Raw genomic sequence first — 13,047 nt, 5'->3', positions numbered from 1 at the left:
TTCAACAATATCAAGGATGACCTTTCCACTAGTAGAGACTTTAATTGCACTTTTAATGAGACTGTTCATAGCAGCATCTCACGTGCGGCATCTTATCATGCCGTCCGATCTGCCATATCCTCTTATGATCTGCTGAATACTTCTCGGATATGAAACCCACGAGCCTGACAGTACACCTGGGTCCGGGCCTGCAGCGGTCGGGTGTCAGCGGCCAGATCTGACAGGTTTTATATTCCCAAGACCCTCCTTCCCCTACCATGTAACTCCGGTTGGCTTTTCCGATCATCATTTAGCTGCATTTGAGCTAGTTGTAACTCCTGGCTGACAGGTCAGGTCGTATTGGCATTTTAACAATCAGCTCCTACAAGAAAGAGGCATCTGGCAAATGTTTCCTTTTTTTTTTGGCAGGAATGGAGGAAACAAAAATACACTTTCAGTCTTTGAGTTTATGGTGGGAAGTCAGCATATCCCTGATTCAGGGATCTCCTGAAGGACCTTCCCCAACTCAACGTGGAGGAGAGAATGACTCTGGACCAGGACCTGACCATTGAGGAGCTCACCACAACCGCAAACCAGATGCCCCTGGGCCGGACTCCAGGACTTGATGGGCTCCTCATGGACATTTAAATGCCACAATGCTGAGGCGACCAGGCTGAGCCAGCCAATTGCCTTCAGACATGCAATAAGACCAGACCGCCCGGTCTCCGGCCAGCTCGATGCTCTCGCCACCAAGCCTTTGCTCTTACGACTCAGGAAACTGGCTGCATGGCTTCCCCTTGCCGGGGCTAAGGGGACAGGAGCACTCCTTTAGCCCTTGTGCTAATGCTGCCGATGTGCATGTGTTTTTTTTTCTGACCAAGATGATGTCCAGAACCTCGTGAATGTTCTCGCTCTATATGAGAGGGGGAGCTCATCAATAGTGAACTGGGAAAATAGCAAAGCTCTACTGCTGGAGTGGCCACACTTTGCATACCCTCAGGTGGGAGAGGGAAGGCTATAAGGTGCTTGGGGTGTACCTAGGGACTGAGGCCAACTGGGAAGGAGTGAAAGAAAAGGTTAGTGCATGGCTGTCAAAGTGGAGGTGGATACTGCCTCAGCTTCCCTATAGGAACGGTGCTAGTTGTCAATAATCTGATTGCCTTGATGCTTTGGCACAAGCTTATAGCACTAGTGTCACCAAGGGGCTTGTTAGAGGAGATCCAGAGGCTCATTCTGGACTTTTACTGGTCTGGAAAATGCTGGACCCGAGCAGCAGTCCTCTATCTTCCAGACAGAAAGCTCTTTTTGATGCAGCCGGAGGTTCTCAGCCTGACCAGATTCACATAGTTTTATGGTTCAGTCCCCCAAGCTTGGCAAGTCTAGTGTTTCGGAGGACAGTGGACGAACCCCCATGCGGGTGGCTGAGGGAAGAGCCTCTGCTCTTCAACTATTTCCTGGAGTCCCAGTCCTTGCGTACCACAGGCCTGGGTCTCAGCCTCAGCAGGGCTGGTCTCAAGCTGGGTCACCTCTTGCAACTAACTCTCTGTCCCAGAGACGAGACTCTAGATGTGTCACCTCTGCTAGGCTGATCCCCAGGATCACCAAGGAAATCTGTGACACCCTCTCTCCCCACCTAAAGTGTTTTGTGTCATATTGGTCCCGCCATGAGCTATTGAACAAGAACATTGACTCCAGGTTCCCCTCGCTGGCCATCCTGCCAGTGGGGGAGTGGGAGGACAAGGATGGCCTACTACTGGCATCCCAAGCTTGAAAACCTCAGGCTACAGACAAAAAAGACGTTCTGTCCGGGGCATCGAAGGGATCCAATTTGGTGTCAAGTCTCTGCTTTTTGCAGATGATGTGGTTCTCTTGGCTTCATCAGGCCATGATCTCCAGCTCTCACTGGAACGATTCCCAGCTGAGTGTCAAGTGGCCGGGATGAGCGCCTCCAAATTTGAGACCATGGTGCGCAACCGGAAACAGGTGGAATGCCGACTCCACGTCGGGGAAGAGGTTCTGCCCCAGGAGGAGGAGTTCAAGTATCTCAGGGTCTTGTTCACGAGTGAGGGAAGGACGGAAATGTGGCGTCTGAAAAGGGATCCAAGCCAAAAGGCAAAGCTCTCAATTTACCCGTCGATCTTCGTTCCCACCCTCACCTATGGTTACGAGCTGTGGGTAGTGACCAAAAGAACAAGACCGCTGTACAAGTGGCCGAAATGAGTTTCCTCTGCAGGGGGGCCGGACTTGGAGCAGAGGTGCTGCTTCTCTGCATAAAGAGGAGCCAGATGAGGTGGTTCGGGCATCTTGGTCAGGATGCCTCCTTGACGCCTCCCGGAGAAGATATTCCAGGCATGTCCATCTGGGAGGAGACCACTGGAAGATATGGCGAGGCGTTCCCAGGACAGGCTGGAGAGACCATGTCTCCACGCTGGCCTTGGAACACCTCAGGGTTCCCCCAGAGGAGCTGGACCATGTGGCGGGAGAGAGGGAGGTCTGGCCCTCCCTGCTCCGGCTGCTGCCCCCCGCGACCAAAATCCGGATAAGCGGGAGAAGATGGATGCGTGGATGTATCATTGGGTATTTTCAAGAGTAACTAACAGACTATCTCGGAGGAAAAAATTAGCTTTCCTTCAACAAAGTTAACTCAAACTGGAATAGCGTTCATGACATTCTTGGCTGCGTTCTCTCTTTTTTGTATAAGAGGAACCATATGGGATCTGTTACATATTCATTTGGAGCGTATTAAGGAGAATTTGATGCCAATCAATAAATAACCCCTCTGTGTAATACTAAAAATGTGTTCCTGGAATGGTGACCTATTTTTAGCAGAAATAACATGGTAAACAAGAAGAGGTTGATGCTGATTATACTGACCATCTTGGGACTCCCCCCTTGCCAAACAGGAATTCCTTCTCCCCTTTCCTCTGTTCCCCCCCTCAAACCCCCCCTCACTAGTCGGTGCACTATTTGTTTCCCCCCGATCTTCTGCTGTTTCATTATCTGTCAGTGGCCCATAATTTATAGCCACCCCTGCAGTACCCATACTGTAACAACTAACCATTGTTTGTGTGTTTTAGCCACTCCATTTTAATAGATATGTAAGGATTTTTCCCAGATGGATGAGGGAGATTTGGTGTGCGCTCCAGCTAGAAGATCGATAGATGGCTTTTGGCCAACAAACAGGAAAGATGGTGCGTTTAAGAGAAGAAATATGAATAGACCACACTTCCATGGAGATACCAAATCATGGGTTTGGAAATTTGGACGAGGGCTAGAGGTAGTAGGGCTCAGTAGCGCAAAAATTCTTGTACAGTTCCTTAGAGCAGATTTTCTAACTTTAAGCATTTATTTCTTATATAAAATAAACGTGGCAGGTGTGAAAGTACTTCACTTTCACAAGTATCACAAAGGTACAAAAACAAATGCAAAAAAAAAATTAAAAAAAAAATCAGATAATTCTGCTTAGGCTGACACCTGAAATGTATTTCCAGCTATTCTGTCAGGGCACATGTTACAAATATGAGTTAATATTTAAACACTGTCATATCCTGCAAATAACCAATATCTCTTAACCTACTGTATATCTATATCTATATAGAAATGAAGACACATTAACCAAGACCACGGAGAGCTACTGCGTTAATGAGGGTGACATTTAATACCTTAAACAGTACTTATTTGAAATACCATCGTTATTCCTAAAAGGCCTGGTATCACATTGCACTTCAATGTATGCTATTGACGTACAAGGTTACAATAAAGCTGCCCATGCATTTCACAACTGTTACTGCAAATAAACAGGGAGATTACATGGCGTGTTGCGCAATGGGTTCCATTATCAGACTTTACATTGGACACACTGTATGAGCTACATTGTATATTGAAGCTACATCGTTCAGGGAGGTTTAACTCCCCCATGTATCACACACACATAGAAAGGGATGGGCCTCCTATTATATGGCATGAAACTCATTTTCATGATGCAAAGCTCATCTTTCACGAGGTCCTCCGACCGTCTGTCGTCAGCTCAGCCGAGAGTCTACAATGAAGAGCTATATTTGCAGAAGGTTCTTAATAAGCCGTGTTTGTCATTTACGAAGACAATAGAAGTTATAGTCCAAGCTGAGGGAATGATCAGTCTATAATTAGCTTTGACCAGCAGATCACTAGTTAAGCTTTGACGCTTACCTCTGACCTTGTTGTTCATTAATCCGTGAAGCTGGCCTCTCCTCAGCCCTTATGACCACCACGATTCTTAGCACTGACACTGCATTAAAAGACGGGGAAGGGCAACACTGGAAAATAATGAGACCCCCCACTCCTCAGCTCTGAGACTGACAGCCCCTTCCACCCCACCACACCCTGATGGGAGAGCAAGTGAGTAATTACCGTAGGTACTAGAGATCTGCGGGAATGTGAAAGTATCCTTGTCAGCACACCACTCACATGTTCAGCCCTTAGCTTGCCATATCATATATAATGCCGTGGATTTAACTCAAGTCCAAAATATGAACGGTAACCTTTGGGGGCTTGATTTATCTCAATTTATATTTAAGTAGTCATGTAAAAGAATTTCAAAACACTTCAATACACTTTAAATACACTTAAATGTGATTCATTTTCAGTGTTACTCTCTGAGAGGATTGAAGTAATAAGTACATTGTCTTAATTAAAATAACGACATGGCTGTGCGTGCAAAATAACATGCAGCAGAGAAGAAAAGTTCTGCACTTGCCGAAAGAGATTTCTAAAAGGTTTGTAGTTGAGTACTTCATCAATTCCTGACACCACACACTGTAGTTATACCTGAATAGTAATTAAGAGTGAACTCCACAGACACAATCCATGTGTCAAACTGGATCCTTTTAAACTTTTTTTTCCCACCACTTGGATAACTTAAAACACACCATTAGAAATTAGTGTTATCATTTTTATAATATTGCACAGCGCTATGAATAGGTGGTAAAAGATGGTGGACACAACCGGGCTGAAACGTTAATATCTTACCTTGCTATTTGTGCAAGTGCTATTAAATTAGATTACTTCTGCATGGATAAAGTGCCATAGTATATGGACAACTAGTTTCTTTCTACCCTCTCCTGAATATGCATCTTCTTTCCACTCAAACCTCAATGTACCCTTTCTTTTCAATTTAAAGGCAACAGTGAGGACCCCGATGTTTAGCTCCTTGGAGGTACCTCACATTCAGATTTAGTTACGACAAGCAACAGACACCTTCAATGGCTTCTGTTCACTCTGGGGACAAAACAGCCTCGTAACAAGCGAGCCAAAGCTGCTCCAGATCCACTCCAGGATTCCATTTCCTAAAGGCCCACTCGAGCGATGTGGCGAGTCAATTTGACAATCATAAAAGGTAGCGCTAACAAGTGCAAGCTGCTGATAAAGAAAGGCAGCAGTGACAGACTCCACTGAAGTAAAGGGAGAATAGAGGATCCAACTCTACAGAAAACCAGCCGACCATGAAATGCCCAACTCACACTTGAGAGATGGTTGGAGAGTGCATTCGCTCTGGGGAGTTACAGTCTCCGGTACCACCATTTCACGACGTTGTAACAAAAGCATACAAGTCCATACTTCCTTGTGTATCTTAAAAATAGAATTAGAATAGAGTTGAATAACAGATCATGCCAAATAATCTATTTAAGAATACATCAGGGTTAGATACTCTTTACAAAACCCTATTCGGATTCATCAGCTTTCGATAAGCTTGAGAAGAAGTTCCAGTTTTGGGGAGTTCTCGGGAGGAATTTAACGGAGTTTATTGTCTGCTAGAAATGCGGTGAAATTGAAAAGGGTTGAGATGCCATGTCCTTTGTGCCAGGCTGCACAGTCACGTCGATGCTATCGCTCTCATTCAAGCTTGCACCACGTAGCTGGTGACTCATACAAAAGAATATGATGCACTACTAAAGGCCTTGAATGGATTTACCATATATTTTCTTACAGACAGGACTTTTGATTCACCTCGTCTATTTCGGAACGGAGTGACGGTCATGATCAAAGTGCGTCATCTCAGTGAAAGTCCTTGTAATGCGTTAAATATCCAGAGGGAACAAACATGTAACAAGTAGATTCAAGTAAAAGCAAACAAAAATATCCAACCTTTCAGCAAAACAAAACAATAGTTTGCCACATTATAACAGGTTGTTGGATTCTAAATTGCCTATATTCCATGTGCGTCACTGTCTGTGTCGCTTTATGTTTTGAAGCATTTATATAACCTCCAAAGTGAGCGCAAGGCAATCAAATGCACCTAATGGGTGGGAAAGGAAGGCTGACAGATCCTCACTTACCCAGGAACAGAGTTATAATAGGAGGAAAGCATGTACCTTTGCAGAAAAGGATAGAAGAGGCAGGAAGAAGGGGAGGAGGACACGGAGGAGGATGAAGAACATCTTACAAGGCCCCCATTACCACAGTAATTCTCACACCAAGAAGCGAAAAGAGACCTCTGAGTGGGTGGCACGATAGTTAAGGGCTGATCCGAACCTCCATTAGATAAGAAATAAGCTTCAAATGCAGCAGGGGAGATGTGTGAAGAGAGGAGCAGGGCAAACTGTTCTTAAGGAACATAGTGCTCTGACCTCGATAAAACCCACTTCAAAACACTTATTTCCGGACTAAACATGGTCGGGGTCGACTGGATAGAGTAACAGTCCGTGATAAAGGATTCAGAAGAAACATCAGGGCTAGTTCAAACGGCGGGCATAGACTGGATACCTGAGCAGTATTTTCATTTTCAGTACTTTTCACAAGGAACATATTAGTGGAGTTAATCACATTTAAGTCTGGTATGATGGATACACAAGTGGAAGTGGACTTTTCACAGCAACCTATACACAAGTTATCAGACTGTCAGTGATCAACCTGCACCATTTCTTAAAATGACTGAATATGACAAACGGAGCAGCGAGTAATATGCTAGAAATGTAGTGACGTGTGAACTATTTCAACCATTTGATGAGGAGGAATTTGGAAGATGAGTTAATAGCAGTTGGCATTTAGTCTCTGAGAATACTATTTGAAATGTATTATTTAAGAGGAAGCAAAGCGCAGGAATTGCTTGATTTCCACATTAGATGACATTGATTTGAACGTTTTGAAGGATTTGATATTTGACCATCAGGAGCATTAATGTGTCTAAAAAAAAGCATAACAATGGAAAATAATAGGAAAATAAACTGATGAATAAAGTGAGTGGTTTAACTGAGGTTTAACTTTGTCTGTTAACCGCAGTTGTACTATGACACACAACCACAACGATGTTTGAGCTTACTGCATCTAGATATTGGTTAATTGGTATATTAAGTTATATCCTTGAAATTAACCAACACCATTGGGCAACAAAAAATCTTACAACTGTGACTATTTCAAGAATCACCCACCTAAGTGACCACAGCTGAAACTTTGAAGGTTAACACAAGGGTTTGTCCCATTCAATACCAATGTCTATAAGTACGTGCTTATAGCCCCAGCAACTTTGTAATATTATATGACTTATATTTTTTCCATATAAACATTCTGTTTACTCTTTAGTTTCTATAAAGACTGTAGCATGACTCTACATCATTTTTAGAACAATCGCTGTGATTCGTTCTTGCAGCCAGTAGCGTTTTTATATGAGGACAAGTCAAAGTTAAGCACAAAGGGGTTTAATGTTTAACAAAATGAAAATATAATGTGAAATATATATATCTAATGACCTCTATTGGGTACCCAGGGTCATAAGAGGCGACACGGAACTATATATCATTCTGAGTTCCTTGTAAGAAGCCTGCAGTGATCAGTATAATAATTATTTATCCATCCCTGTGGGGAAATTCGGTCTCTGCAATTAACCCATCATGGATGAACCCTGAGCAGCAGGCATGCCGTCCACCAGCGCCGGGGGAACAGTTAGGGGTTCAGCGTTTTGCTTAGCAACACTTCGACACACTAGGAGGAGCCGGGAATCAAAACCGGGAATGTTCGGTTCCAAAGAAGATTGCTCTACCTGTTGTGCCACGCCGCCCCCGGTATGTCACAGTTCACATTTACAGAATATCTTGAGCTTTGCAATGCGACAAAGATTTTATTTTTCCCAATTCTGTAACTGAGGTCTTATGAATTTTGAAATATAGTATAATCACCACACAGTATATACTAATTCACAATCTCCACTGTGCATTTGCTTACCAAATCCATTGGATTCTAGGTCAATCCTCCTTAAAATGAATTTCATTTCATGGCTTAAGTCAAGCAGTGATTAACCATTGAAGAATTCCTCGGGAATACCGAGGAATGCATCGTGCCCGAAACCTCCAAGGTAACGAACGGAGAATAAGACGGCACTTCCTGCCCTGACTTTTGAGGATTGGGAACTTGAGGGCATCAGAGGGAACAGGAGACGGTGATTCTGATGGATACTCTCGCCTGGGAGAGGCGCACGACTCCCGGTGTTCTTCCCGCTGATTGATTTGACTGACTGAGGCACTATCTGCGCCACGGAAACGAGAGGCACTATCTGTGCCGGGTGAAGTCTTATCGGCCTCTTGGTTTTCCAGCCTTCTGTATTTTGAGTAATGGAAGTCAATATCAGCAGCTGACAAGCCTGTTAATGCTAGAGAAATCGAACGAAATAATAAAAAAAGAAAACGATAGATGACCCTCAAATACGGCATCTGAAGTCAAACAAAGCAATGCTATTCACATAATGTCCGTTGTCCTGCTGACATTTGTCTGCATATATGTCATTCAAAACACAACAATAGATTCAAATATTGATTGTTCTTAATTTATTCTAAAGCAAAATTGATACACATCCCTTGGGAGACATATTTGTTCAACCAGAATTATTTCAGCAGATGCAATGTTTCTTTTCCATTTTAAATTGAAGGGAAACTCCGGGGAGATTAAACCTGATGAACAAAAAACTTAATGCATACGTTTCTTAATGGGAATACAAATAGGATCATTAATCTTCACTGCAATGCAATTGTCTTGTTGCAAATATCTGAGGGCTTTTGGGACCCTTTAGAACATGGATATGCATAGACACTTGAATCAGAATTCTTAGAGATGTTTAATGTACATCATATCTGTGTCATGTAGATTTATATAATAAACACAAAACATGGAACGTAAATAGAATAGAACAGAATAGCTCTGCTTACTGATGTGTACAGATGGCCCTCCCCATTCATGGCGATGTATAACCCTGTCTTCACAGACTGAATGGCAACAACTCTGAGGCCCACGGGAATAAGGTTGAACAAAGCTGAAAAACACGTGACCAGATAAACACACATACATATAAGTATAATAAAACCTGAATTATTTAAACAGAACTATCCATTAGGGTATTACCTTTAGTTCATGATGGCGGCATCTCATTGAACATTTATGTTGGACATAACAAAGAGACTATGTTTTTGCATGCATGGCACGTGACATGCCAATTGTATCTTCACACCCTCAGAGCTACCTCAGAAATTAGTGATGAAATTATGCTGTAATTGAGGCCAGTGATGGTACGTGAGAATTAATAATAGATCTGATTTGTTCCAAATTCGATCTAATTTGTTGTTGTCACCGATGCTTTGTACAAGGCTATCATTGTACTTTTAAGAACAATAGAGTTGGGATGATAATGCTGTTGTCAGTGTGTTTGGAGACTTAATGGTGTATACATTGAATAAGATTTGATGGGAAGACTGGTTTTGCAGGGGAGCGAACAACAACTATTAGTTCAATGTCAGAGTTTAAAAAAAATGAGTATCCTTATCTCCAGCTTGTCGCGCAGCTCTTCCAGCTGATCCAATGTGACATGTGCAACATCTGCTCATGCTGACAGGGGTAAGTGACAGAGTCTAGAGTGTTAGACTAGCGCTAACATCAGGCGCTGGAATCAAATTAACCACCTAGCCTAGAGCAGTGGAGGAGATGTGCTAGAATAGCTAATAATACCTTTTTCTACCTCTCTTTCCCTGTCCACATTCTCTATTTGGCTGTGTGACTCGAGCCTTACAGTATATGGCTCCAGCTTTTATTTCCAAATTCTAAAATGTATTGAAGCATCATTGGGTTCAGGGAGCAGAATGAATCCAAACAGACTTGTAAGATGTCATATTGTGTATTTTGAAGTACAATTAAGCCATAATCATGGAAAAGATAATTGTCAAAAGAGCATGCACATATGCACACCTGATAAAGTTACATTCAGTGTTGTTTGTTATTTTATGTGGATTTGCTACAGTTGCCATGGAAACTTTTTGTATGCCCCTGTAGGGTTTGCACCTATAGGGGCTCTATAGACCAAATCATCCAAAAGCAATTTCTAAAGCAGTTAAATACTGAAAGTCTGTGACTAACCACTGATGTATTAAAAGTGATAGGTGATACAATCACAAAAGCACATCAACAGGGACGGGAGTGTCACTTAATTTCATTGCTTGAGTCATATTCTGAAAAAGACCCAGGTCTAACAACACCGTTGGGATACCTAAGCAAAAAACATGTATTGAGTACCACATAACAGGTTCCTGTCAAGTCCTTGGAAAAAAAAAAAAATATATATATATATATATATATATATATATATATATGTATATGTATATATGTGTGTGTGTGTGCGTGTATATATATTTACCAAGGACTTGACAGGAACCTGTTATGTGGTAATGTGTAAATATTTATATGTATACATCACTTTTCTTTGTCGAGGCAGTTTCCCCAGTAGAACTCTAGTGTCGCATAAGGTTGATTATGTTTCAGCTTTTGAATGTATGAGGCTAAATGCATTAATAAACATAAAAATCAAGTTTAAAACATAAAACTTGCTCTTATTCACCACTTGTGTGTATTTCAAAATTACTTAATATACAGATTGTTGTGGAAATTAGGTTAAATTTGAGCTGAATGCAGAGTCATGAGCGAAAAAGACAAAACCCTGTGCTCATATGAGGATTTAAGATTTCGAGCGGGTGAAATGTGTTCTCATGTTATAAGATGATTTTTCTATATCTTGGATGTCTTTCAATTTTAAAAGCAGACTTCACTGAGACAATGTCTTTTAAAACCAAAGGGCATAGTTTTGTTAACACTAGCTTTCCCAGGACTGTCTGTGACTGTGATTGGCTGATATAATGAAAATGAATCGACTTAAATCGTTTCCACCCCATGTATTCGGGAAGATTGTTAGTTATATGCCTCATTGTTTGCTTTTAAGCTTTTGTTAACCTTATTTTGTGTTCCTCATTGCTTGCTTTCTAATGGGGGATAAGTTATTGCTTTTACCTTGTTGCATCAGCCAGCGCAATATTGTGTTATTGTTCACACAGGGAAGTTTTTTTCTAATCCTGATGCAATGATGATCACTGTATGATACTTGTGATGTGTGAATAAAGAGAGATTCATGGCAAAATTTTGCATTTAAGCTAAGTAAACTTTACTTTATCAACTTCCTTTATTTGCTCCAAAAGCATTATTTCAAAGTATTTCCAGCTACTTTGGTTAAATTACATCATGGTAATATTATTAGCATTCAGTGAGGGAAGTCGTTTCAGCTCACATTGTTAAGATTACGTCAAAATTGATATCTACTTGCCAGTCTAATTTCACATCCGACTGTGTGGCTGGATATTTATATCCTTTGATGGATACAATAATGATACATTTGTTAACCTGCCACAGGAGAAGAAATACTGACATGAAGGTCAAAAGCATTTCCTGCACCTGCAGGATAAATCTAGAGGTGGAAATACCACCACTAATTCAATAAGTCAGGGGTATGTGTGTGTGTGTGTGTGTGTATTTCTCTGCATATATGTGTATTTGTAAAATGTTAATAGTCAGTAAATTATGACATATCTGTCATCAATTAACCTTTTCAATCAAACATCTTTTATACTAAAAATGTGTCATATTCACATAAGAATCAATTTGCTTTTTTTTTGTTTCTTTCCTTTTTCTAGAAGCCCAACAGCCTATATACTCACAGGAATTACTGCTGTCATCCTTGGTCCCATCAAGAGAGCCATCGGGATTCATTTGCAAGTAGTATCCCTGCCTGCAATATAACCTGGTCACTATACCCTTGAGCTGGGGATCTGCAGGAATAAACAACACAGGGGGAAAAAACAGATTAAGAAAAATTGGTGGCAGAGAGACGATAAAAAAGCACAAGCATGTTGAGGAACAAGCTTATTAGCTCTTTGCTATAAAAGCCCCCCCCCCCCCGTAGTTACAAAACCCCACGAAACTGTGTAAAGAATGATTTCACAGTGCTTCCTATGGCTAACTTTCTGGGCACATAAACCCTGCCCTGCTCAGAGATAGGCCATCCAATTATAGCCTGCAGAATTAATCTGCTGCCACTGACTCCCATAATGAACCCAACAGCACCCTCTCTGGGTCCTTCGTGTGTAGGAAGTAAAAGCTCTTGCGTTGTGTCCTCTTTAGCCTTCCAAAAAAGGAGAATGAGCTGTAAAGATATCACTGCTGTGCATGATTTAAACAACGGCAAAGCCGCTCAAACATGCATGTCTAAGTATAGTTGGCTTTATATGATTACACTAGTAAATGTGTCTCAAGAAAAGAAAAGAATGAAAGGGATTGTTTTTTTTTTATAAACCTGCACGCGGGTGGGAACACGTTGTGATATTGCTGGAAGAATGCGACGACACTTCTTTGACCCGGTGTTTTCTCAAGTGTGCATGTTTGTCTTGCTGTGTGTGTCACCACTGGGGTCGTACGCCATCAATATTAGTCTTATCACAGAGACAGCTATCACACCAGATTTAATCCCAAGAAAGCCCCGGGGAGGTGAACAATCAACTTCACCTGAACCTAAACTGTGTTGCTCCTTGCAAGTCTTTCTTTCTATCTCTCTCTCATTGCTCTGGATGCTTATCTCTCTCTCTTGCTCGCTATCTCTCTCTGTCAGTGACGGAGCGGAGGGAGATGGAGAGCGAATGGCCACAGAGGACGACTCAAGAGGTCTTAGAAAGGGCAGGCAAAGGCTGTTCCTGGCAATGTGCGTCTCTAGGTGTTCTCTTCTGGTTGGTTCTG

General features: G+C 42.0%; 1 protein-coding gene across 4 annotated transcripts in view; it reads right to left on the bottom strand.

Annotated features, from left to right (window-relative positions):
- The window catches only part of fgf14 (fibroblast growth factor 14), a 114,214-nt gene that overhangs the window by 18,854 nt on the left and 82,313 nt on the right, over positions 1-13,047 (bottom strand). For all 4 annotated transcript variants that reach the window (XM_086144942.1, XM_086144944.1, XM_086144945.1 and 1 more), the window contains exons 2-3: positions 11,976-12,086; positions 9,153-9,256 (exon numbers count right to left, since the gene is read on the bottom strand). In XM_086144942.1, coding sequence (XP_086001068.1) covers positions 9,153-9,256; positions 11,976-12,086 — 215 coding nt within the window. The remainder of the gene's footprint in view (positions 1-9,152; positions 9,257-11,975; positions 12,087-13,047) is intronic.

This window comes from Fistularia commersonii, chromosome 4 (genome assembly GCF_037954325.1).
Source record: "Fistularia commersonii isolate RoL2024-O1a breed Wild chromosome 4, RoL_Fcom_v1.0, whole genome shotgun sequence".
Taxonomy (NCBI): domain Eukaryota; kingdom Metazoa; phylum Chordata; class Actinopteri; order Syngnathiformes; family Fistulariidae; genus Fistularia; species Fistularia commersonii.
This window is presented reverse-complemented; position numbering and strand designations above follow the sequence as displayed.